This window comes from Octodon degus, unplaced genomic scaffold (assembly GCF_000260255.1).
Source record: "Octodon degus isolate 3935 unplaced genomic scaffold, OctDeg1.0 scaffold00039, whole genome shotgun sequence".
In the NCBI taxonomy this organism is placed as follows: Eukaryota; Metazoa; Chordata; class Mammalia; order Rodentia; family Octodontidae; genus Octodon; species Octodon degus.
The window spans coordinates 9403927-9430805 of record NW_004524615.1 but is presented as its reverse complement, the minus strand read 5'-3'; the positions used below and the strand labels follow the sequence as shown (position 1 = coordinate 9430805).

The window sequence follows — 26879 nt, the reverse complement described above, 5'->3', positions numbered from 1 at the left end:
AGAAAACTGGCCCCGGGGACCACTGCCTGTTCCATAAGTGAAGTTTTGCTGGGACAGCCATGGCTGGTCATTTGTGGATCCTGTAGTCGTCGGTGCTTTGAAAAGTCTGTTCCTAGGCCAAGTGGCCAACCTTTGCCTCACACTCACCGAAAGTAACTGACAGAGTCAGGTGAGGATAACTTTTTTTCAAGAAGTACTGGAGCTAGAGTGTGCCCAGTACCAATGCCATGCCTCCAGTTGTTCCTGTGGGAGTTTTACCATGGATTCTCTGCTTCCTGATAGTATTACCTCTTCCCTAGAATTAATGGCTCTCTACCCCTGCAGAGCCCAGCTGGGTTTCTCCTTACTGCAAGTCTCAAGACTCATGCTTCCAGAAAGTCCTGTCCCAGGATTTGATATGTTCACGTGATTTTGATTTGAATTAACCAAGTTTCCTTGTGCAGTCTCGTTCTCCAGACCCCTAGAGGGACTAGTATTAACACATACATCTTTCTCTTCACCCGTAGGGTCTGTGTAAGAAGCCTGCATGTAGGGGGATGGATGAGGAGGATCCTTTTCAACACCACCTCGGTACCCACACTGAGAAAAAAATCTCGAGTTATTTTTGCGGAGTGAGAAAATAAACTCAACAGTGAGTCTGAGCATCATAACCATTGCCAGTAGTAATAAACAGTAAACTGAAAGGAAACAGACTATTAAGTGAATTCTTAGAAACTCGAAAAGGAAAGGGTGCAAAGTGCCACTGACCGGGAGGGCTTCCTGAACAGAACGCTGGGCAGCCTTGTCAACTGCCAACACCCTGCTCATGTGAGAGGATGTCATTTAACAGCAAGACAGCAAGGCCATGTCACCCCTGCAGCATCCGTGTTGTGGCTCTGCAGCTAAGGTGTCAGCATTCCTGGCCCTCCAAGCCAAATTCACCCTGAACCTGAGCGTACCAGGTCTCAGCCATGCGGGGAGCATGCGGAGCACCTGGAAATACTTCTGTGTCCCTTCGCTGTATGCATGTAGCACAGGCGCTCATGTTAACCTGTGCCTCTGCTGTACGTAAGCTGCCTCAGGACTTGGTGACTCCTAGCAGCTTGTGATACTCACCCAGTGTCACCTGGCTGCTGGGCTGAGCTGCGCGTGGACTCTGCTTCCTGGCCTCAGAATTTAAGAGGTATTATATATAGAAAGAACAGGATAGTGGAGCAAATGAAGAGACACTGGTGATGCACTGGGTAAAAAGGCTCAAGAAAGCAGGATGGAAGAACAGGGACCTTATTCGGACCTTGATTGGCAAAACTAAAAACACATTTTGAATAAATTTTGATTGGTGGATAGATAAATATAACATGTAAATTATATATAAAATTATACTTGGGATGTGATAATACCACAATTATGTATCTTACGTACATACAATACAAGAGGAACTTACAAAATAAGGCCTGCTGGGATTTACTTCAAATCAGTATGAAGAGGGGCTGGGGAGATGGCTCAGTGGAATAAGTGCTTCCCTGGCATGCGCAAGGGCCTGAGTTCAATCCCTGGTTCCACCAAAAAAAAAAAAAAAAAAAAAAATCAATATGAAGAGAAGTGGGTAGAGGTCTGGAGGAGAAAAGATTTCCACTGAGTTAATGTTTCATGTGGGGACGAGGGTTGGAGACCCTGTTCTTACATGATGGCATTACCAGCCTGGTAGCCATGCAGTAAACCACATACATAAGGTAGGCAGTTTATCTGCTTTTCACATATTTAACTTTTTCTATGATGCAAAGATAACTGCAACCAATGTACCTTTTCTAAAAAGACTTTTATCCATTTTTAAGTTAGAATCATACCCCTTATTCTGGAGTGTGAAAGAGACACATTTGTAAATCTAGGAAAACATTTAGAGGATAGGGCCCCATTGCTATAATTTTCTTTAAAAAAAAAAAATTGGAAGATATTTTAACCATCAACAGAGTGCAGTGTTAGAACATCTCCAGTCATTGAAAGAATTCTGTCGTGCATTTAAAGTCTTCTGCAGTCCTGGTCCGTTCTCAGACCCCCATGACCTGCCTTCTATCGCCATGGTTTTGACTTTGTAGACTTTGGGTTTTCCTCCTCTTTAGTATACCATTGTTGAGTGTATCCAATTGTTTGCAGGTTTATCTGTTCCTTTTACCCAGGGTAATAGCTCATTGTATGATGTGCTACGGTTTTTCCATTCCCCACTTAATATATATTTGTATTGATTTATTGTAGGAAGACACCTAGGGACAAAATTGCCATTTGATGGCATCTTTCTTTCTAACATAACCCAGTGTGTGTGCCTTCACTGACAAGAGATGAGCAAGCTTTCCCAAGTGGCTGTGCCGCCTCACAGCCCACGGGCCCAGTGTGAGACTCACGGCCTTTGTGCAGCCTCTCGGGGCTCACTGGTGCCGTCTTCCACCGAATCCTCCCAGTGGTCATTTTGTGTCTTGCCACAGTGAGACACCACAGCTCCCCGTCCCTAGTCCTGACTAGGCCTTCGTGTTTCTTCTTCAATGATTTTCTGTTCGAGCATTTTGCTTTTTGCTTTCAGTTGTCTCGTCTGTCCTGTTACTGAGCTGAGGGAACCCGTGTTCTGTACGCAAGCCCTTTCCCGTCTGTGTGTTTGTGAGTACTTTCTCCCTTGCGCTTCTTATTCTGTCTTGAAAAGCAAAGGTTTTAATTTTGATAATGTCCAACTCAACAGCTTTTTCATTTATAGTTGTGCTTTTGGTGTCACAGTTAAGGTATCTTTTGTCTAATTCATGACAGCAAAGATGTTTCTGTTTTACAGTTTTCATTGCCCCGGCGCCTATATTTTGGCTTATGATCTGTTTCAGTTGCATTCTGTGTGTAGAATGAAAGATATTTGAAGGGGTGTCTGTGTGTGTATATAAACTAGTATTCTGACACTGCTGGTTTAAAAGATTACTTTCTCGTTAGCACCTTAGTCAAAATCAGTTGGCCACATAGGTAGGATACATTTCTAAATTCTTATTCTGAGCCACTGCCCTTCTGCATCTGTCCTGTGCTGACATCAGCTGACTTGGTTACTGAAATCCCATCAGCAAAGCTGCGTTCTACACTGCTTCGTGTCTCCCACCACTGCTCACTTGACAGAGGCAGCAGCAAGTAGAACTGGGTGCAACAAGAGGAACCGCCTCAGAAATGTCTGTGCCTGCTGCTCATTACCAGACAAGAAAGGTAGCCATCATTTCCTATCACCTTTCTTCTGTGTTACAGCCTGATTGTGTCGCTTCTATATCCAAAGGGACTGCATGGCAAAAGGCGTTTTTCTTCCCTTTGCTTAAGAGAAGGAAATTAATGCTACTGGCTCAGCCAAGATTTTTTTTTTTTTTTTTTTTTTTGGTGGAAACATCCACCATCAAATCGTTGGAGACTCCTTTTCTTAAAATGTATTTGTTTTATTTTTTAGTACCTGGAATTAAACTCAGGACCTCATGCTTGCCAGACAGGTGCTGTGTCCTGGTCTGAGAGTCCTGTTCTTAATAGGCAACTGCAATTAAGAAAATGGAGCCCATTAAATCTCTGAAATTATGACTAGAATATCCATTTGTCCCTTAAATTTGCAGAAATTTAATTTTTATAGGGAGCATAAAAGTTCATTCTGAAAATAGCACTACATATTAATATTAGCGATCAATACTAGTGCTGCAGTGGTGCCTTGGTTCACCAACTTAATTTGTTCCACAATTCTGGAAAAGATGGCCACATTCATGTTTGTCACCCAACAGAGCATGTAAATGAAAACAAAATCTTGCTAAACAAAAGCATTTGTTACCTGAAGTACTGTTGAATCTCAGTTTATCCCATCTTTAAATTGCACCTTGACACTCCAGGGAGCTAGCTCAGTAGCGTAAGCCCCGGGCCCGGCAAGGGCAGGGTCCCGAGTTCAATCCCTGGCACACACACACAAGAAAAGTCTTACTAAAGTGTGTCTCACCTAAGTAGGAGCCAACCTCCTGCCTCTCTTTCGGGGATGTCCTGCCTCCTCTGGGCCTTCACGTTTAGAGTCAGCTGGGCCAATTCTAGACATGGGATGCATGCTGGCATTTGGGTGACAACTTCACATCGCCTGTGTGGATCAGGGTGGAGGCCAGTGACACCTTTCAATGAATCCCAGTGTTCCTGCATGGGTTTCTTGCTGTTGGGCTATCTTTAATTTTGCTCAATAATGTTATACAGTTTTTAAGATGTTTTTGCATGTAGTATTGCTAGCATAAATGATCTCTTTATTTAAATTTTATTTTCTAACTACTTGTATTTAAAACATATAAGCAAAATTGAGCTTTGCATATTGACACTTGGTAGCCTTCGCTTGTAGACTGCATAGAGTGGCAGGACCAGCAAACTATGACTGTGGGCTTCATTCAACCCACAACCTATCTTTGCTGGCCAGGAATGGTTCTTACCTTTTTATAAGTGACTGTAAAAGCCAGGTAACAAGGAATATTCTGTAGAAACAGCATGTAGCTGGCAGGCCTAAAATGTTTATGAGCTGACCCTTCCAGAAAACATTTGCTGACCCTGGCCTGACGTAGTCCTGTCATCCCTGTATAGTGTTTCATTTCAAATTTGCACATTTTGGGGTTTTTTAAAGCCACATTATCTGAAATCTCCAGTGTAATAGTAATAAACGATAGTGGGTGGAATATTTTCCCAATCTCAAAGGAGCTTAATTTTATTATAACTGATTCTTTTCAATGTATATTCAGTTATCAGAAAAAAAAATCTGTTAGCCATTCCTTCCTAGAATCTTACTATAAAAATGAGAAAAAAGCAGATGACCCAGAGATTAACTTCTAATTGTCATGGGTAATTGATACAGAGGGGAAGCATCTAAGTTCGTTGGAATCCCTAGCGTACTCCTTCCTCGTTCCAGCGGTCTCTGTGCGCATCACTTTTAATCAGAGTTCAGCCTGTAGCTGTTTGCTGGCACTCTGTGCCCTCTCTCTTCAATGGTGTCAGAAAGCACACGGCAAAAAGACATGAGCTGTGAAACCCAGGCTCCGCGGCAGAAGTAACGGGGAAACCCAGGCTCCGCGGCACAAATAACAAGAGGGAAACCCCCTTTCACCTGCAAAACTTATTTTGGAAGTCAGCAAAGCTATTTTTGTGGCTTACGTATTCTCAGTAGACATTTAGGCTAGCCAGATAATCTTAATTCTGGAAGTTGCTGCAGTGCTGTTAGTGTGGGCGCTGGGCGTACAGCTGTTTCCATGCACCTTCGAAAGCAAGTCTGTGGCCAGTGCAGTTGCTGCAGCCCTACAGGCATGTTAATATTTAGAAAAACATCGTGGTTTCATTTAGTCCCACTTTAGTGTGCCCTTAAAAAGCTTGACTGATGACTCTGGATATTCGACTAAGAGAGTTGTATCGAAAACTTGCTTGAATTTGTCTAAAAATTCGTAATCACTGCTGAACCTGAACTTGTTCGCCCACAGCACCGCCGTCCCAGGCCGGCACAGGTGCACCATGGTGCCGAGCAGCTTGTCCAGGAAGTAGTGGGGGTAGACCACGTCGGAGGCCAGGACGTAGCTGTAGTACGACGTGGCCTTGGGGAAGTTCTCTTCCAGGTCTTCCCCCCACACCAGCTCTTTCACTTCAGGCACATGGGCCGTCCATTTCAGCGTGTTTTTCAGCAGGTTGTACTGAAGGTTTCCTAGTACGTCTGGCAGGTCTGTTGCTGTGACTTGAGCTCCTAAGAGAGACAAATGGCAGTAATTACCTGGCAGCACACGGGCAGGCACAGCATGCGCGCTCAGGGAGAAACCAGCAGGCCAGTGGGCGCCGCCCGTGTCGCTGGTGAAGTGCGCTGAACTCCTCGGCCGCGTGACTCAGCTGGGTGAGTGTCAGGGCGGCACCTGCGCTTGGCGCTGTAAGATGACTAGCGCCTTCCTCAGTCCCCGCGCCCCCGAGTCATTGGCACCCAGCTCAACCCTACGTGACTGACGGAAGGCTAGCGGGGACTCACCTGTGCCTCTGGCCTCTCAGCTTTGTGATATCCGAGTTGCTAACTGTAGTGATTCCCCTGCCCAGCATGGGGTTTCAGTGAGTGACACCACAGCCAACTACCTAAACCACAGGTGGCCTATGTTTACGCATTTGCTGTGTTTGATGTTACTATAAAAGTCCTTAGAAACAAGAACAAGAAGAAAAAGGCAAACCAACCTAAAATACTGGCTACAACGGAAACAAGGCCTGGCCCAGCACCGATTTCAAGGACTTTAGCGTCCCGGAGATTCAGTTCCTCTGTATGTTCCTCCAAATACTGACACAAAACCGTAGCCTAGAAAACACATAATAATTTTCATCTTAAAATTAGAAATCAGTAGCATCCCCCACTGAATGAAGAGTTAAATACTAAAAGACATCATTAAATATATTCAGTCCCCTGCAGGATTTACAAGAATGCATCCTTGCCATATTCAGACCTCTGGCATAGGACAGTTGTGATAAAATGCATCATGGGACCTGGAAAACACACCTGTTAAGTTGCCTGTATCGAATTTGACCATTCTCCAAAATGAACAGGTAAGTTGGCACAGCTCTTACAAATTAGAGAAGTGGCTAAACATGCGGTCTCCTTGGCTGGGATCTTGTGGAGATGGCTTCCCTTTGAAGGTGCCCCACCTCCAGGAGGGGTGGGCTCCAGTCCCATGCACTGGTGACAGTTTTGCCTGGAAACAGCTACAACTTTTTGTGCAGGCACCCACCCCTTAGCTCTGCTAGCAGACTCGTGACCTCTTTCACAGAGAGCTGGAGTTCACAGAGAAGCGCCATGCACTGGCCAGGCAGCTGTCAGGAAGCTGAGCTCTGGGAAAGACTGGTGTTTTAGGAAATGCAAGGCTGAGGCCTCAGCCAGCACAGAGCAGTCAGTGCTCAAATCCACTCCATTCCTGGTCTCCCTGACCACTGCCGCAGCAGTCTGTTGACCAGTGGCTTACAGTTAAGGAGGAAGGGGGCCGGGAAGATAGCTCAGTACAATAAGCACTTGCCTGGAAAGCGCAAGGCCCTGAGTTCAATCCCCAGTACCGAAAAAAAAAAAGGAGGAAGAAAGCCTTGGAAGGAAGTCACACTGGTGCCTATGATGTGAAATGAAGCCACCACTGCCAGCACAGCCTGCAGACCTTGGTGGAGCCTGCATAGTGCCTGCTCAGCTCAGGTCCGGGACCAAAACGGGAAATCCCTGGGGTGTGGTAGAGAAGGCAGACACACAGTCACATGCGTGTGCACACGCGTGCGCACACACACACGTCTGGGTCAGAGACTCCACCTTCTGGATATGTGAGTGTGACTTGCAGCTTCTGCCCTGGAGCCTGTCTGAGCACAGGCCTCTGGGGCAGGGTGCAGAGATGCTGGCCCCAGGCCCCAGGGAGGAACTTCCCTAAGCCTGGGTGCCTGACCCAGCCCACATCCTCACAGCAGTAATTACAGCTAAGGTGGGCTTAGCCGAGGCTCTTCACTGTCCAGCGATGACCTCATTGCCACCATAGGCAAGTGGTGGGGCAGGTTTCCCTGTGTCAGCATCTTTTCTCAGGGGTAGCAAGTGATGCTTCCTTCCCAGACACTTCTACAGGAAGCATGCCCATGGGTGTGGCCGAAAGTCGTCTCTGCACGGCCTCACTCTTCGTTCCTCATTTTCTATAAGCATTGTGTGTATTTTGCACCCCACTGCCCAACATGTTCAAGTGTATTTAACATAAAAATCTTTCAGGAAGCATAGCTTGCAGCGGGAGGATGCTATTCCTGCTGCACCCAGGCAGGCAGTGCTCGAGGTGGGACGGGCAGAAGGGGGAACTCCTGACCAGCTAGCTGCCCAGGCCTCACAGGCCTCGGGACCACCACCTGGGGTGAGTGGAAGGCTTGCTCACCCCCGGCCATACCACCGCTCCGTAGCTCTCTATGGACTCTTGCATGACGATGCTCTTGCCTGCAAACTGATAATGCTCCAGAGTGTAGCTGGCATAATCTGTAGGGATGAATTTCAGGAGGCTTTGAAGAGATGTCTCTGTCTTGTTAGAATCTGTGAGGCAGGAAAATAAGATGCATCTCAGAAGCTGCTGGCTCAGTACAGATATGTGTTCGTACAACTTACACAATGCAAGCCGATTGGACAGTCCTCGCCCACACAGAAGGGTGATGCCATCAACATCAGGGACTGAATTAGCACAAAACTGAATTACAAGAGGTATTGCATGCATGACTTTGAGATGAAACAATTTTTGTGACAGGCAAATTGCCTGAGGCGGGCCCTAGTCTTTCCTTTCTTCAGGCAAGGACACAAGATGGGGACCCATCCCTACCTTACGCTTCGATGGTAGCAGAAGGCTAAAGACCAGCAAAATGGTACAAGGGGCCAGGCTGTCCTATGAGAAACTAGGCGAACATGAACCTGGCTATTTTTAGGTCCTGAAATAAAGTAACATCCCCACATGCTGGCGGGTGCGTGTTCCTTAATGCCTTCCCATAATTGCCCCTCAAAAGGCACAGGTCCTGTGAGACTGTCAGCTGAGCGCTCGCTATTAAATTACTGTGGCTTTAAATACTCCTTTGACCCCATGACCCATCATAGCGGTGCTCAAATAGCAAATAAAACAAGGAAAAGAGCAGCTGGCGGGAGTGACACCGTGGAATCGCAGTTCACCACAGACTTCCCAGAATGTCTAAGGATGAAAAGAGCAGTGGGTAAAATGTCAGAAGGAAATGCTGAGCACAGGCATGCTCGTGGTACAGCGGTAGAACAAGTCCGCGAGCAGACAGTGTCCTACACGAAACTTGCTTGCGTTCATTGTGTGCGATAGGGCTGAAGATTTCTGACCAGGAGCAGAACTTCAGCTTGGGAAAATAAATAGCTAGGCGAAGCAGCCAGGCAACGCGTGAAGTGTTCCCATCAGGAATGGCCAGCACTGCCGCTCACTCCAGGAGGAAGACGACGTGGGTCCCAGGGGAAGGGAGAGGGGCCTTGGAAGAAACAGCAGCTGGCCCCTCACACGCGGTTCTACAGCCCTGCAAACAACGCTAATGTCAGGGTGCACCCCAGCGGCGGCCTGTGGCACAAGTTCACAGATCGCCGAGTGCAGAAATCCAGAGCGAGCAGTTAGAAACATTTACACCACAATAACAGTAGCCGTTGTGCCCTACAGAAGCTCCCTATGCAGCAATTAAGAATGGTCCTCGGCCACCACCGAGGCGAAGGGGTGATTTGTATATTAGCATAAGGGACACTCCTAGCGCTTCCAAGCTTTGGCCCTGGCCATGGTTCTGGCTTCCTATGTTTTACCACTCAGAATTCTCTGCCCTAAGCAGAAAGGTGAGCTTCACTGACACAGTAGCCACTTGAGGTCCAGAGCGTTTTCCTTACTGTCACATATAAGGGGGTCGGGGGTGCCGCAGGGTAGGAAGAGACCCCGGGCGTGACTTGGCTCTTACAGAAAGCCACTGACAGGCAACAAAGGAGCCCAACCTGTATAAATGACTAAAGAGGCCCTGACTCCTACGGTTTAGGGGCTGACTGGCGTTCCAGCAGAGGGATGGACAGAGGACAGAGGAATGAAATCCTGGTGAATTTTTTTGGTTCATTTTTGAAGCTCATAATGATTATATTAATTGTAGGGAGGTGGTACATGTATGTAATATATCAATTTTTAAATCTTGTTTTAAATCTGCCCCTCCCTCTACCTCTCAGACCCCTTCTTTGCTTCTTTCTGCACAAGTTTGTAGTGCAGATAGCCCTGCTCCCCACAGGGCCTGGTGCAGTGCCCAAACATCAGAATTCTTCTCTTTTTTAAATCCCATTTCCCCTCCATCTTAGTCCCCTTCCCATGTGCTGAAGATCCATCTCAGTATTCCCTACGAGCTTTTATTTTGTTCTTTATATTTTGAATTGCTCTTGTCAGAAGCTGCTTTTGCATGTCTGTTTTCTTTCATGGGAGAAGGGAGGAAGTGTGATTTCCAGGCCCTGATGAGTGGCGTGGCCTAAATTCTCCCCATGGCTGGTTTCAAGGCACCGACACGGTGTGACAGGGAGGACACCCCCGTGCCCGCTCCTCCACACAGGCACAGCAGACATCAGCAACCGCCCTCACAGGCCAGGGGGAAGTACAGCACTTAGAGGAAATGTGTTCACTCGTGATATCTATGCTGGCTTTCGAACAGAGTTTAAAGTTGCTATTGTTTTGGACTTTAAATAGAACCTTTCTCTTTAATATAATCTACTGACATATAACTTAGTTTTTCATTGGCCATATTTAACAATCACCTCCAAAATTCCCAAAATGCAAGAGCTACTCCAAGCCATTTCCAGGACAGAATGGGGTGGGTGATGGGGAAAAGCCAGGTCCTCAGGGACAGCTGGCATGGCCTGCTGGCTCCCCAATGCCCCCCAGGCCCAAGCTGCCCTTAATCCCCACCCTGGGACTACCTGGCAATGCATTTTTTTCCTCTGTACTGTAGGAAGCCAGTGAATTCATCTCAGATATCCCACACTCCACAGATCAATGCACTAACAGGTATTAAGCTTCACAGTTAACCTTTAAGAATATTGACATTAAGAATTTTTGATATATATAGTTCTCATAAGACTCTTTGAAGTGCTTCAAAGAAAGAATATATGCTTCTTGCACTTTAAATATTTTTGTTCCTTTTGTCTATACTGGCCTGATCATTTTAGAAGTAAGGTAGAGTTGTATTTTTATGTAAGCAATCCAGTAAAAATAAATATTACCCTCATTAGCCACCTCATAGTTGCAGATCTTTTAGATGCCTCTAGTACATCACTTGTTATGTCTGCCGAACCTGTGCCCAGAGGTATAACCCTAAGCTCTCACGCTGTCCTAGTGGGAAGGTGCACTCCACTTTAGGGCTGCCATAATTCGTTTCAGCAAGAAACAAAAACAAATGTCAGTTGCGCTTTTAAAAAAAAATTATTGTTATAAAAATATAGCACTCTCTGGTTTCAACTCAGGAAGAAACAAAGTGGTAAACGAAAAGCAAGTGCAAACAGAGTGGCTTTTAATGCTATTGCTCAGGCTTGAATAATGTCCTTTCTCTTCTACACTTCCATATAGTAAAAATTAAAAAGGAGAAAGAAATAGAAATTCTTGTTGCCAAAGTTTACTTGAAAATGTCATCATAAGAAAACAGCTGAAAGAAGCTGTTCCAGTGACCAAGAAGGTGTTTACCTGCTGCGGGTCCCCCGGTGCCATCCTCTGAGACACTGCCCCCCTCCTCAGCATCTGGCCAGCCGCCTGGGGACCTCGGTGCCTGCCCCAGGCACTGGGGCTGCTTCGCGGAGCTGAGACACACATCCATGATCCAGCCTGTGGAGAGGAAAGACCTGGACAGGACCCGAGACGCTTGTCCGAGCCAAGTCTGGTCTCCGGGAGGGCTCCAGGAGGTGCAGCTTAGCGCCTTAGCCTGTGCTGGGCTGAAAAGCACGACTGCTTTTCAGCTTAGCTCCTGGCTGAGCAAGTCAGCTGCCCAAGGAGCTCCCGTTGGGCTTGGCAGAGCCAGGAGCAGGAGGTCTCGAATGCAGCAAGCCTGTGGGCACAAAGAAATGCAAGTGGCAGGGGTCGCCTGGAGCAGGCAAAGCACTGCTCAGATGCTACTGTGAGTCTGGTGTTTGCAGTACCACTCCTTGTGGTTCTTCTCCCTTGCCAAGTACTGGGCCACGTAGCCAAGCTCCCAAGGTCCCAAATGTGATTCTGGTAACTTGCAGAGCTGAGTGTGGGAAAGGAGCTCTGTCCACGATTGCAGACCACTGCAGGGCCTGTAGACTGGGTTAGTGACACCACAGATGAGCAGCTGAGGCTTGCACAGGCAGAAACGTGCTCAGCTTTCATGGAGGCTGCATTGGAGGAGAGGAGAAAGCTTGGGCTGGGAGTCAGTGGCTGATCGGGCTCCCCATCCCTTCACAATGACAAGCTCAGGCCTGTCAGCCCATTCCTCAGCAGCAGGAAGGGACAGCGATCAGGTAGGGGTGAGAACAGTGGGGCGAAGGGGACTGCAGATGTGCAGGCAAACACCCACAATGCCTGACACTGTCCCATGTGCCATCGCAAGCACCTGCCTAGCATCCTACACATGTCCTGTAAGCCTTGTGACAACCATCACTGGGCCATTGTCACTGCAACCTGTCTCAGATGAGAGCCTAAACCCAGCAGATGCAGCTAGCTGGTGACAGCCAGCTGACAAAACAGGACAACAGCTGCAGACACGCATTCGTGCCCAGAGGCAGGGCAGCCTGACCTGCCATGCTCCAGCCTCAGTTTCCCTGGTCTGGCTTGCCCTAAAATGACTCACACTGCTTAATGTGTCCTAATCCCATGTGGTCACAGGGACTTCTTGGACCTTTGAGCGGAATGTAAATGGCCATCCTCATCTATGGTTACAGTCCTGGGTTTCTGTGCACATACAGATTGCCTGCTGCATTAATCCATCCAGCTGAGGAAGGTAACAACACAGCCTAGGCAGACCGCTGCCACAGGCTCAACTCTGTGAAAATCCAAGCCCGCCCCAGCTGCTGAGCAGGAGTTGCCCCGGCCACATAAGACAAGGCTGGCACTCCTGTCCCCACAGCATCTGTGAGCTCCTTCCACAGCTACAGCTTGCTGCCTGCCGCAGCCTGGATCTGCACAACATGATTTCCTAGAAGCTAGACTGCGCTGGACGTGACACAGCACTTCCATGACCTCTAGCATTAAGTCATCAATGTGTACCCGAAATCGCCAGATTACCAGACCAGCCCAGAGTACTCTACCCATCAACCTGTGCTTCACACAAAGATTTCTTTTTTCTCTTATAGATACTTACTTGCTCCTGACCAGCTCTCCCAAGACTCCAGGAAGTTAGGGATTCTGCCTCAAAAATAACGGATTGGTCACTGGACAATACAAAGAGGCTCTCAGGGCAGAGAACTCAGCACTGTGCCAAAAGCCCGTGTTACAGGCTCAGCCCTGCCATGTGCAGCCTGTGTTAAAAATGCAGGTAAGTGGTGGCACCTCGCTTGCGTGTAGGGATGGGGTGGCCGTCAGTGCAACCCTCCCGCATCACGGCCCGCTGCTGCTCCCATCCCCAGAGCCACAGGAGCCTGCAGTAGGACGCGGTGTGCAGAGCTGCATGCCCCCGCCAAGAGTCACTCCACACGGAGTCAGGACAGTCCAGCAGTTTCATGCACAGAAAGCAGGCTACTTTGAATCCAAAACCAGGTGATGCTTCTCTTTGGGTCTCCCTTGCCATCACTGCACTTGACGTGAGATAGTCACTCGTTCCCAAAGAGAGCTATGCGCAAAGAAATGAATATAGAAAAGAACCTTGCCATGCACGTGGCAGCTGTTAGTGCCTTGCTACCTGCTATTGTCTATATCATATATTAGTATTTACTACAATGAATTGGACAGTTTTTAAATGACTCACTGTTAGTACCGTCAAAATCATGGTGGAACTGTTAGTTTAAGTGGCTTTTTACCTTATGGAACTGAAGAGATTTGAGACTCCTGTGAACCCTTTAATCTGCAGTGTTTTATATAGGAATACACCTGAGAGGGCTCGCTTGCTGTGAACAAAAGCCAGCCAGTGGAAGCTCAAGTTATTTAGGGCAGCATTACCCACCCGCACCCAAGATACACGGCTGTGCTAGGGTGACCACGCTCTCCCCTCTCCTCTCTTCTCTCTTCCTCCCCTCTCCTCTCCCATCTGTTTCTCCTCTCCTCACTCCTCTGTCTTCTCTGTCTCTCCTCTATCCCCCTCCTTTCTCTCTCTGTCTCGTCTCTGTCTCTCTCTCTCTGTCTCTGTCTCTCTCTCTCTCTGTCACACACACACGCACACACACACACACACACACACACACACACACACACTACAACATGAATCCATTGCCCTCGAAAGATCCAGAAATCTCTGTCAAGCTGGACAGACTCCCCCTGGGTGTGCAGCCGCCATGGCAGTTTCGCACATAGACTTCTGTGGGAAGGTGCGCTTCTGCAGAAGCCTGCAGGCCTTGTGCTCAGCAGCCTGACTCCCGTGGCTCAAGGGTGGAGCTTATCCAACTGCTGTGGCTGCTGTCTGGTACCTTGTGCCCAGCTGCCAGAAATAATATAAGGAAGGAGAAGGGGCGCCATTAAAGTATTAAAATAATCCCATCTGGAGTACTTAGGAGGGCAGCAGGAATAGGACAACAGAAAGACTCTTCAAGAACAAAGTAAGCCATAGCAATTTACTTAATTAAAATAAGGGACAGCAGAAAGGGAAAGAGGAAACTCATGCTTATTTATGAAGCTTGGAAAACCTTAGAATATAGGGCACTAATGTAAAGCCTCAGGCAAATGGGATTTAATGAATTCTTCTCACTTATGTTAACCAACAAGCTGAATGAATACAGGTTTATCCAGAGTAGATATAAAATCCAATTTTTATTTTGTTTTTCTTTTACTTAAGCTTAGTACTCACTTCTCTCCCATCACTGCTTGTTGTTCTCTGTACCAGTTTCCTTAAACTCAGAATCTGCATTTACCTGGGTCTGCTTCAGCCCCGTAGCTCCCAATTGCTCGCTGCTCCCCAGGCGAAGGGGAGACCCGCCTGTCCAGGTCCTCGGCTTCCAGTGCTCTCTCCCCGGGAGGCCCCTCTGCGTCTGCTGCACGCTGAGCTTCTGACACCCATTTCCACTGCTACCTTAGGAAAAAATAGTTCAAACACAGTCGACATTTCAGTGGACTTTTAGAAACGGACTGCAGCACGTAGGAGCACGTCCCATTACCAAGAAACGCCCTAGCACTGTCTCAGTGTCTGCGTTTTTAACTTTTATACAAATTTGCTAAGAAGCTATTTTTATTGAAAAAAGAAAAAAGAGGCTGAACAGAAATATGTGTGTCTTTGACCTGGTCTCCTAGTATTTTAAGAGCTTGTTTTTAATATGTTCTATAAAAGCTGTTTTTAAGCAGCTGCCTTATGGAATAAATCACTTCCTGGAGCTGGAATGAGTGAGATCAGAGGTTCCTGCGTGCTGGCTGCTCCGCGGCTCCCTTGGAATCCCTGGAATCTAGAGCAGAGACTCCTGCTCCTGGAGTGCCCATCCGGAGGGTACAGAAGGAGCCCAGGAGGGTGAATCCCCATCCGGGGGTCATTCCCAGACGTGCCACAGGCTTGGCTCCAGCACATGTTGGCTGTCAAGTGTGAGTCTCCACGTGCCTGGGCGGCCTCAGGAAGACATCAAAGCTCCAGGAGGGGCTGGGCAGGGCACAGAGCTGTTTTCTAATAGATCGAGTGCCAGCCCATAAAGAGGGATTAGGCCTTCTGCAGACCAGCAGGCCTTGCCGATGAAGTAAGCGCCCATGAAGCCGCCCGGCTCAGTAGGAAAGAACTTTCTAACAAGCACAGTGGAGGCGGAACAACTAATCTCAGGGAGGCTGGCATCCTGCGAAGCGGGCCAGCCAGGTCAGGAGAAAGTTTTCTACGGTGTCCTTCAGTGGGTGGTGCCCCAGAAGCTCCAACTTCAGCTTTTGGGACTACACCGTATAATGACATCAGTCGTTACAGTGTCACGAATGGTACAGGCAATGTACATACCTGAAAGAATTTGGCACAGTGCCTCTTTTGGGCTTTGCTAAGTACCCCTTTTGTATTCTGTCGGTGCTGCCCAAGCAGAGGGCTGAATCAGCCGCTCACTGAATCAGATGGAAAAGCTGAGTACTCAGTCTTGAGAACAGTATGACCCAAGCTTCTTCCTGTCCCAACGTCTTGGCAGCAGTGACAGCAGCAGTTGTTCATGGGTCTCTTTCGCCTTCTCAGTTGGTGGCCTTAACTGCAGCCACCTTTCGTCCCTGTGTAACTGTGGTCAGGACTTAAGGTCTGAGAAGGAGATCCTGGCTGGTCCTTGCCCCCATGGTCAGAACTTCATGGTGTGAGAAGCACCCCATCATTGTGAAGAGCAAGCTGACCCACCAAGGAAGGGATTCCGGGCCCAGAGAAAGAAAGTTAGGCATGGCCGTGCGCTCCTTCCTGGCCGTCCTGTGCACACGCACTGTCTCAGTTCCACCAGTGCAGTTTCACAGTGGAGACCTCCCCTCTCCAGTGGCCAGTGTCCTACAGGCTCATCTGGCAGTTGAATCTGGAAGAGAGGGAGCCCCTCTTCCCCAAGTCCAGACTCCAACGTGGTGCCCACATCCTCCCCAGCCCGTGGCTTTTTCCTCACTAGGCCCTGCTCCCAGTGGCCGTGGACCATGTGCTGAGCTCTTCGTCTCTACTTACCTCATTTGTCCCTGAGTATGAATGGGAGACTCGTTGCTCGGCAGGTGATCTTCCCCCACATTTCCACAAAGGAAGAAATCTCTCTAATTGTACAAATGCAAGAGGGAGCCACCATATTTATTTCTAGGAAAGACTACACAGAATTCCCTCCCAGAGAGCTGAAGCTTTCATTGAAGAACTCCATGTTCCTTAAGAACCTTGGGGGTGAGAAACATTCGGTGAGGTGTATGGTTTTTGCTGAATCATTCTCCAAACATTTTGTCACAGTGAAACCATGAGATTTCACAACTTCTTGTCCCCCAGTATCTCACAGTAGGGTGGCCCGAGGGCCAGTGGCCTTTGTCAAGCCATGCATGACTACCACACTGCTTCCTCAGGGAACTACGACGTGATGCTGCAGGGTGGGTGGAAAGATCAACATCATCAAAGACCAAAGACACCAAATGGGCTGGGAAAGCCCGTGGTGCAGAAATTTAGAACAGACTCTTCTTGCCTTGGCAGGAACACAGTGGCTTTGTTGTGATGGTACAGAACAGATAAATCCTGCGCCTACTCAGGTGTGCAAAGATTCAGTTTACAAAGATCAGATTCCTCTTTGTGGAGAAAGATTTGTACACCAAAATTTGTCCAACTTGTGGAAGGGGGAGAATTTACTTCTTCAATTTAAATGCTCTTTACATAATAGCAAATATTATCAGTGAAGAATAGAAATAATGGCACAAAATAAGCCAACAGGCCTGGAAGCAGCAAGTGAAGTTCTAGTCATTTCATCTTAAAAATAGCACATGCGTGTGAGTCTCACACTTGACTATATAAAACTGTCCATAAATTATCTGCTTTCTAAGGGACGTCTGTCAGAAAACCAGTAATTGTTTTGATGGTCTCTATGCATGTTGAAGAATAGATGTACTTAGCTCTTTGTTTCTGTTTTTAAAAAATTTTCCCAATGTATTTCTCAAAACAGATATTTTCCTCAAAGAAATTTTATTTTTAGAAAAATGTCCACCTGTGACTGTGTGTACATCACAGTTTGCAGTCATCAGGCTCCTTGTTACCATAGCAGCCGGGAATGCTTTGGTTCTGAGCTATGGGCCTGTGGTATTAATTATACAGAGGAATGTCGTGCTTGGGAAACACAATTGCATGAAGGGTTCTGAAAGAAAACATCCTCAGAATGGTGTTAGCCTGGCAATGACATTTGCTCTATTTACTTGCATCTTTTTTGCGTGTGGCACAGGGGATCGAACCCAGGGCCTTGTGCATGCAGGGATAGAACTCTACCACTGAGCCACATTCCCAGCCCTCTACTAGTTTAAACTTTAATAAATAGCATCTCTGTAAAGTCCCTCTTAAGGACAAAAGCAGTCAAAAATGTATCAGTATGGAAACATCCTTCCATAGGAATTCAGCTTTGAGAATAATGAGGAGACAACCCAGTTCCAGTTTTACTGTCAGTAAATGATGATCCCCCAAAATTTTAAACACTAAAACAACCACGCACATCTATTCTCCAAGAGCATGAGAGAACCAACCCACTGGTTTCCCTTGTGGGCCACTTGTAGTGAGGCTAAAAGTACAAAACACCCAGTGGCTCTGACTCCAGCCACACTGCCAGTGGCACTGGCCTCCAGCACCATGTGTCCTTTCCAGAGTGGCACAGCAGCTGGGCAGTGGCACTTTTTCTGGAGGACTTAGTTGTAACGAATCATGCTCTGATTTTAGCAACAGCAGTTGATCACTGTTCAGAAAGATCATTTTTTCCCAACAGATTTCTGTTAGGAAAGAATGTGTTTACCTGGTGGAGTTATTCTGGGACGTTCCACAGGGGGAATGTCCCTGCATTCTTTCCCTGTTCTACTGTGTGAGGCTGTGCTAGCAAGATTGGGGGGAACAGGCGGAATCATAGAGCGTGAATCCAGGCAAGAGGGGCGAGAGGAATGCACTGTCCCTCTGAGTGTTCTCCCTCACCAACTTCGTAGCCCCAGACACCACTCAGTCCGTGTTGCCATCTGTTAGAACCAGTGAGACCTTTAGTGTATCCACTCCAGAAGGGCCTAGAAGGAAAGGCCTCTGGCCAGAGCTCCCCTCTGCCCCAGTGAAAGCAGAGGCCTCCATAAGAAAGGATGGAACCGTTCCATCACACGGCCTCAATGGCTGAGCTGCATCGTAGTCCATGGCTGCCCCCATTGGTTGGCCCACAGCCAGCAGAACTTACAGGATCAGGACAAAACTGTGGGGAAAACCACTAAGGCATCAGGGATCTTATTAGCACATGCAATTCGGCATAAGCTGACTAATGCTGCACATGCCCACGTGTGTGTTTGCATGTGTATTTGCAAACTCTCGTTAGACCACGATTATATGAGAAGGCCGGAAAGTATAGGACAAACAAAAGGATAGGAGCAGAGCTTCGATAAAGAGGGGATTGAATGTGATCCAAGGGGTAAGCGTGATGACCAAATGATGCAGAGGATAAAGAAAGCCTGGTTTAAAAGCCCCACTTGTAGTATGACTCATGCACACATGTCTGTGTTAATGGTAATTATACCTTGATGGTTGCATTTCTTGTGGGGTTTCTTGCTTTTACCTAACTCCGTGCTCCTTCAGCCCGGGTTATTCAGCAGTGGTTCCAGGGCTCAGGAAGAGAGACAGAGATGTAAGGACACCCGATATAAGGACCTCTTGTCCAGCCATAACGCTACCCCTTCCACAAGCCTCTAGTTAGCTCAGGATCCCCCCTCTCTTTCTCTGTCTCTCCTCATCAGTCTCTCATTTCTCTGTTTTCTTGTCTTCAATTATTCAGTTAAAGTTAACTATAGCTCCATTTAGTTTTATCTAAATAAATGAAAAGAAAAACCTGAAAGAGGAGATCATTGTAAAATTTTACTAGGGAAATTTTGCAAATCACAAAATAATTCTGTTATTTTATTTAATAATTCTGTGCCTCAGTTAAAGGAGAGACTATTTGGTGATGCTGGTCAATGTGAGGTGTGGCAGACTTGACTCAGGACCCTCAAGACAGGTGCAGGTGAATTTCACAAGGACGAGTTTTTTGTTTTTTGGGGTTTTTTTTTTCAACAGGATTTTGGAGTCAGGAGAGAAAGGGTCAACTCCAAATATGGCCCAGGCAGGTGGCATTACAGTCAACAAGCTAGTGGATCTGGTGGGTGGAAATTAACCAGGAGAAAAATGTCGGGGATGAGGGAGGCTATGGCCATGCCAGCCTCGCAGGACTCTGCGTGAAGGCAGACTCAGCTGACCAGTCGTCGCCCGCAGTAGTGGAGGTTAAGGACCCCAAGGAGACAGGGAGGCTGATCAACTATAGAGATATTGGGCTCTGGCTAAACTGGCTTAGTGGATCTCTTGTCAAAATTGGATTTTATAAGAATAAACCTAAAAGCCTAATGAGTCTAGTTAATGTTTGCCCCTTCCAGAGACAAGGGATAATAAGAGACTGCAGTGGACTAACGTTGCCCATGATACTGAATGCTAGCAGCCTCTTAAGAGCTCTAGAATTAAAAATGACATTTTCAGCTTCTCATTGTCTAGATACCCAATGTCATTATCAACTGTAAAAAAGTTAGTGTCAGACCCACCAAGGCCTGCGTGGGGGCGCACACACCAGGCCAACCCAGGTGGGGGCCAAGCAACCCAGCAAGGACCCCTGGGGGCACACATACTGGTCAGGCAGGTCCAGCAGTGTGGAGAAGTCCAAAGCAGTAGTGAGACTAGGAGCCAGCAGTTGGTGAGTTAGGTGAGCCAGCACTGTGCTTCAGAGCATAGACTCACAGACAGAGGCAGGCGGTGGGGGGCGGGGGGCAGCGCCATTATTAACAGACATCTCAGGCACGAGAACACCAGTCCCAGCCCCACATCTGGAGGCCAAGATCAACTTTTTGCACAGCACAAATCCCACTGCAAACTTGACTGGAGTACACAACACATTTCTGTGATCCAACACCTACTCGTGATAAAAATCCTACAGATAATTGGAATAGAGGGTCTTTACCTCAATCTGATGAAATCCATCTATGACAAACCAACAGATAACATCATAGTAAATGGTCAAAAACTGAAGGGTTTCAATCTAAATTCAGAAACAAGGCAAAGATATCCACTATCACCATTCCTGTTTAATACAGTAATGGAAGTATTAACCAGAGCAATTAGACAAGAGAAAGAAATAAAAGAAATGAGAATGAAAAAGGAAGAAATTAACATCTTTTGTGGATGACATGATACTGTACAAGAAGACCCCAAAAACTCTGCCAAGAGACCTGTAGATTTAATAAGCAAATTCAGTAATATAGCTGGATACAAAGTCAGCACTCAAACACCAGTAGCCTTCGTGTAAACAAACAACAAACTCACCGAGAAAGAAATTAGTGAAAATCAGTATGGAGATTCCTCAAAAAGCTAGGATTAGAGGTCCTATTCCACCCAGCTATTGCCCATCTGGGTACCTTCCCAGAAGAATTAAAAACACATCTAGCAATATATATGCACCCATATATATATGCACATCTAGCATATATATATCGATGTTTATGGCAGCACAATTTGTAATAGTAAATCTTGGAAACAACCCAAATGCTCATCAACTGAGGAATGGATAAAATGATGTGTCTTTTTATATAATATAGTATTTTTATTAATTTTATTGAGAAAGAAAAAAATTACAATGAGACAGTTTCAAAACAGGTTAGTGGGACAGTTACACTAATTAATACATTGCATATTCTTGTCTTCTTAGTAGTTATTCATAGTCCAAGATGTAGACATGATAACTTGGCTAAACACTATTAGTACAAATCTTTCTCCTCATTGAACTAAGAGAAAGTAGCTGTATATCTATTCTAACTATTTTGCATATACAGATGTTGTATATTTTCTTTCACTACAAGACGGTCCTTCATTTATAGTCCCGTTTTTGTTTAGTTTTGTCAGAAATGGGAATTCCATTGCCACTTAAATATTGTAGGTGCATGAGTTCAGCAAAATAATCCAATATAGTCCAGTAGCCCTTAATAGTAGTGGGTTATCCACAGAAATAGCAATATCAGAAGTTGCTGACTTGAGCCTTTTACAGCTCAGCATATTAATATGATTTTACTTTTCATAGCTTGTTTTTATACTTTTCTACTGGATGGTTAAGGCCAAGATAAAACAAGACCTATATAACAAAAACCGTAACTTTTGTATCTGACAAGGTCAGTCAAATCCCATCAGGATTTACTCAGACACCCTGTACAGCACTTTGTAGATCCTTTGTCAGTGCCAGCCATGTGGATGAGTCATGGCCACTGCTTGGCCAATTTGCTCTCTGTGAAAGCCTGAGAGAATGTTTTCTCTCCATGTGACTCTCCTTAGGCACACACTACATCATTGATCACTTTCCTCTGTGGCACCGTAATCTCCTTGAACAGAAAATTTGGGACATCACTGAGTTACAGGATGTTACTGTACAGGTTCTCCCTATACAGTGGAGTATTACTTGGGCATAAAGAATGATAAACTTGAGACTTTCATAAGTAAATGGTTGCAACTTGAAACCATACTCATAAGTGAAATAAATCAGACTTGCAGGTGTAAACGTCATATTGTCTCCCTGATATGGGAAACTGAAAGAGTAAATAAGTTCCAAAATATCGCCATAGATATTGTGAAGAAACTTTAAAAGGCAAGAGGAAATAGGGTAGGGGAGAGGGGAAAGGAAAAGAGAAAAGGGGAACATACAAGGTAGGTACACTACTAATTTCTCTTAGTTCACTGAAAAAAAAGTTTTGTGCTAATATCGGTTGAATTTTTTGCCCATATATTGTGCTCTGAGTAACTGCTTTGGAGATAACAATACACAATAAGTTAACTATTGTTATTCTCCTTTTTTGTTTTGAAATTTTATTTTTTCATAAAATAAAAAAAGAAACTAGTCTCCTTTTCAAGGCCACCCGATGGGTGCACAGCTGCTTTTCAGCTTAAAAAAATTTTTATTAATAAAAAAATTTCATCCCATTATTACACTTGTATGTAGACTTGGATAGCATTATCTTCAAGAATGAGGGACACAGGAAGGAGGCGACACTCTCCCTCCCTGCTGGTCACCTCTCCAGGGAAGCAGGATGCTATCAGGACAATAAGCTCTATCAGAGAGAAAATAAACATAATGAGCCAAATAAGAACTGCTTCACCCTGTGAGAAATAATTGGTAGGCCGAAGTTTACTAAAATTTGAAACTTCAGCCCTGGGAAGGACACCACCAAGAGTGTAGAGATAAGATGTAGGCTGGGAGAAAATATTTGAGAAAGACCAATGTGATGCAAGATTGCTGTTCAAAATCTAGAAAGAATGCATAACATTCAACAAAAAGAAAATGAGCAATGTCATTGTAAAATGAACCAAAATCCTGAAAGGAAACCAAAGAAGACATGCAGGTGGCAAATAATCCTAAGGAAGGACGTTCAGCATCACATGCAGGGAACAGCACATGACCATGAGATGTTACTGGCACGACTTAATCCAGGTCAGAGTCAGAGAACTGACAGCCCCAGATGCTGGAGAGGACGCGGAGCCGCAGGCAGGCTCAGTCATTACTGGAGGGACGCAGAACGCTGCAGTCACCTCGGCAGGCAGCTTGATGGTGTCTCACAGGCCTAAGCCCACTCTTACCGTGTGGCGCAACAGTCGCGCTCCTCCATATCTATTCACGCGAACTGGAGGTTCATGTCTACACAAAAATCAGAACAGATGCTTAAGACCGTGTTTCCTACAATTGCCAAAAGTTGGAAGCGACCAAGACGTCCTTCTGTACGTGAAGGGCTAACATGGATCACATCAAATGGAGCATTGCACAGTGCTAAAAAGAAACATGCTACCAAGCTACGTGAAGGCATAGGAGACCTTTAAGGGTGTGTAGCTTGGTTGTCAAAGCCAATTTGAAAAGGCTATTTCCTGAATCCAACTGTATGGCAGTCTGAAAAAGGCAAAAGCAAAACAAACAAACAAACAAACAAAAAAACCAACAACAACAACCAAAACCCCCTGCGGCTATAATAGAAAGAACCATTAGTAGTGCTGGGGGGAGGGGCAATGAGAACAGACCCCACAGAAGATTTTTAGGGTTGTACTCTTGCATGATACTATCATGTTGCGTATCTGCTATGCCTTTGTCCAACCACATAGAAAGTACATTAAGTGAGAATCCTAATGTAAGGCACAGGATTTGGTGGCAGTGCTGTGTCAGGATGAGCTCACCGATTGTTGCCAATGCATTCTGCTGGTGCAGGATGTTGATGAGGAAGGAGCCAGCGAGGCACGTGTGACCAGTGGAGGATTCAGGAATTCTCTGCATTTTCTGCTCAATATTGCTGTCACCTAAAAACTGCTCTAAAGACTATTTTTTAAATTTCCAAAATAATAAAAGTAAATACCAGCAAAAATCCTTAAGATTTAACATTTTAGCTGAGACGCTTTCATTATAACAATAGTTAATTTCTATCTCAGTCCTCTGAGAAAACGTTCCCACAGGGCGACATTCTACTCATCTTTTCTCCCCACGTTAATAGAAAACCCTGAGTGGAATCAGAATTCAGTCGTCAAGTTGGTGCAAGGTGAAACCCTGAATTGCAGGGTAGCTTAAGTGCTTTACACATGTGTGGAAGATCACCGATTAGTTACAGCCCTGGTCCTCTGCCCATGACAGCAAGGGCCTCGGCCTCCTCGGTGCGCCGTTCCAGAGGGGGATCATCTTTTCGTTCCAGACATATGAGCCACTGTGGATATTGGAACAACAGCTCCGTAGCTTCCCCCAAAGGAAAAACTTACGGCATGCCTGCGTATGTAGACAATAAGACTTGAAGTGTTCAGTGTGGGAAAGAGCACCCTCATCCTGCAACATCTCCTTGGAAGCCCACATTAGGCAGGACAGAGCCCCAAAATGGCACAGTGCTTTTACTTGAGGAGATGAACGCGACAAAGCATGCATTTCTCCCAGGATAGCTGTGTTGCCCTGTCTTAGGGTGTGTTAATTCTAGTAAAAGGTGAAAGATTTATATGATCTGAAGAGAAACCAGAACATAGGATGTGTTGATTCTAGTTGGCTGTGCGTACAGAGTTAACCTAACCACTTAAAACCTTCAGCATTAGCAGAAAAGCTGGAAAGTGACAGACCTAGGTCTGGCCTCTTTTTTGGTAAAGCTCTCCTGGCTCAATGGGAGTAGAGGATCATAGATCATTTATAAATACCTTAACACCATGCAGCTTCAATCATTTATTTAGAAGATACCTCAGGCTTTCTTTATCTTTTCTTTTTTTTTTTTTTCGGAATGGGGGATTGAACTCAGGATCTTGCACTTGCCAGGGAAGCGCTTATTCCACTGAGCCATCTCCCCGGCCCTTCAGGCTTTCTTTTTCTGTAGCCGACTCAGCTCACCCTGGGGGCAGGGCTGGCGCAGCATGTAGTGCCGGGGATTGAACCTCGCTCCCTGTGCTGCCTAAGCTTGCCTAAGCAGGCGCTTTAGACTGCTGAGCTATCTCACCAGCGATACCTCATTCTTAATAGACAGTCCACTGTAGAGTGCAACTTTTCTTCATTTTCTTGATTTCATTACTTTACAGTCAAAAAAACGGAGCCAGATTTTCATTCCTAAACAATTGTTTTCCTCTCTAGAAAATTCCTTCTAACGTTCTTGCCCAGAATCTTCTAACCACTGCCCTTGGGTCACAAGTCACCTGCTTGAGGGAGTCTCCCAGAATGCTGCCTTGTGTCAATTCTAGTTTTCTAGGTTTTTTGTGGCCCACTGGAATTATCTGAGAATTTGTCTCTCAGCTGCTTGGCTGTGAGGAACGTAAGGGTTAAAACCTTATACCTGGTCTGACTATCGGCATGAAAAAGACGCCCGCTATATGTTTAAGGAGTGAACGAAGCATATGAATGAGCAGTGGGAATGACTGATTGCCTGCACAGAACTCAGATCACACAAGTTTAAAGAGCTGACACTGATCGCTCTGTTAGAAACAGTGAAATTGAATGGCCAGCTGCAGGTTTCTTCAAGCTTCCCCTTGATCACTTTTCTCATCAAGATTTCTTTGGTAAACTTAGACTATGTAACTGGTTTAAAAGTAGCGTCATTGGGGCTGGGGAGATGGCTCAGTGGAATAAGCACTTCCCTGGCAAGCGCAAGGGCCTGAGTTCAATCCCCGGTTCCGCAAAAAAAAATAAAAAAAAATAAAAGTAGTGTCATTCACACTAAAATTCCCATCATTTAGAATCTTTTCCCCCCGCCATTTAGAATCTTAATATTTTATATTTGCTCCCAGTTTTTAAAAAAAAATACACACACACATACACACACACACACACACACACACACACAGAATAAGGGTGTAGCTCAGCAGCAGAGTTTACCTAGCACATGTAAGGTCCTAGGTCTGAGCCCCAGCACAATAATAATAATAAATATAGACACATCCAAAGGCCCCTCCCAACGGGCACACCTCCAGAAGGTACCCTACCTACTTGTGCCAGTCAGAGATACCACAGCTTCTTTGTTCCAAATTCACTCCTTTTGCCTGCTCCATAACAATGACTGTGGGTTTTTTCCATACCTGGCCTTGGACAGGTATGGAAAAAACATACACAGTGAATGCTGTCAGCAGACACCACAGAGGAATAGGGTTTTATCCCTAGCTGTCATGGTTTGGGTTTTTTGCAAGGTGAATAATACAATGCAGGACACATTTTATCGGATAATTTTATAATCACTCAAAGAGTCACAAAGAATGCAGGAAATCTGTCCATACACTGAAGACCAAAGGATCTAGGTAAGGGCCTGGATCCTAATATCTTACATGAGTCCTAATGAAAACCCAGAGCCCATAACAATGCCTCCCGCAAGTCCAACTGGAGGCTTAGAGCCCATGACAAAGTCTCATGCAGAGACTCTCCCACTTCACGGATCTGCGCTGGGAAGGCCTGAGGTCAGTGGTGAAAGCTAGTGTGCCAGTGGGATGAAGGATCTGTGCTAGTAGGCTGAGGAATCTGAACTGCAACCAGGGAACAACTATGCTTAAGGTAAGGACCAGAACTCCCCCAGGAGAGCTGAGTTCCCATAAGCCAACAAGACAAGATTCTCCACAAGGCTGAGCAGTGTGCCATCTTCCCCTCCAGAGCCAGGAAGTGATGCTCAAGATGAGGACCAGAGCTCCCATGAAATGAACTGGAGCCATCCTCAGTGACAGCAAGGTCCCGAGCTCCTCCTCTGACAAGAACAGCTGCGTTCCTCAGGAAAGCCAGTTGACGAGGTCCTTCAGCGGAACAGCCCAGGAAAATCCGCAGCTCCCAACAGCACCAACAGCTCCTCCGAACGGCTTCCCTGACAGCCTCCCAACAGCTTCTCTGGGTCTGTGTCGAGCCTGAGATAAATACCGAAGCCAACCTGAGTCTCTGGCAATGGGCCACAGCATCCGGCCCGATGCCTGCCTAGAGGACCTGGACTTGTCACTTCCCTGGTGAGACCAGACCTGGTACCTGGTGTGACTCACTACCAGTTGGCTCTTGAGATCTGGTTAAAACTACACATAACTGTGTTGCAGTCACAAAGGGAGAGCGGCCCAAG

At 46.3% G+C, this 26879-nt stretch overlaps 1 protein-coding gene and 1 long non-coding RNA gene across 4 annotated transcripts; one reads left to right on the top strand and one right to left on the bottom strand.

Moving 5' to 3' along the window:
* Positions 1–3439: 3439 nt before the first annotated feature.
* Positions 3440–12891, bottom strand: Mettl21c (methyltransferase like 21C). Of its 3 annotated transcripts, none has more exons than XM_023715133.1 (5): positions 12835–12891; positions 11205–11562; positions 7896–8047; positions 6193–6310; positions 3440–5722 (listed from the first exon to the last, which is right to left on the bottom strand). In XM_023715133.1, the coding sequence occupies exons 2-5, from the start codon at positions 11332–11334 to the stop codon at positions 5328–5330; spliced, it is 795 nt and encodes a 264-aa protein (XP_023570901.1). In that variant the 5' UTR covers positions 11335–11562; positions 12835–12891; the 3' UTR covers positions 3440–5327. The 3 variants fall into 3 exon arrangements, with proteins under 3 accessions (XP_023570901.1, XP_004631234.1, XP_023570902.1); XM_004631177.2 differs by having other exon boundaries at positions 11205–11342; positions 12835–12874; XM_023715134.1 differs by lacking the exon at positions 12835–12891 and adding an exon at positions 12325–12412.
* On the top strand, positions 12525–14733 carry LOC111816750. The gene is made up of 3 exons (XR_002821084.1): positions 12525–12605; positions 12827–13008; positions 14549–14733. It is a non-coding gene; the product is annotated as an uncharacterized LOC111816750 (long non-coding RNA).
* The last annotated feature ends 12146 nt before the right edge of the window (positions 14734–26879 follow it).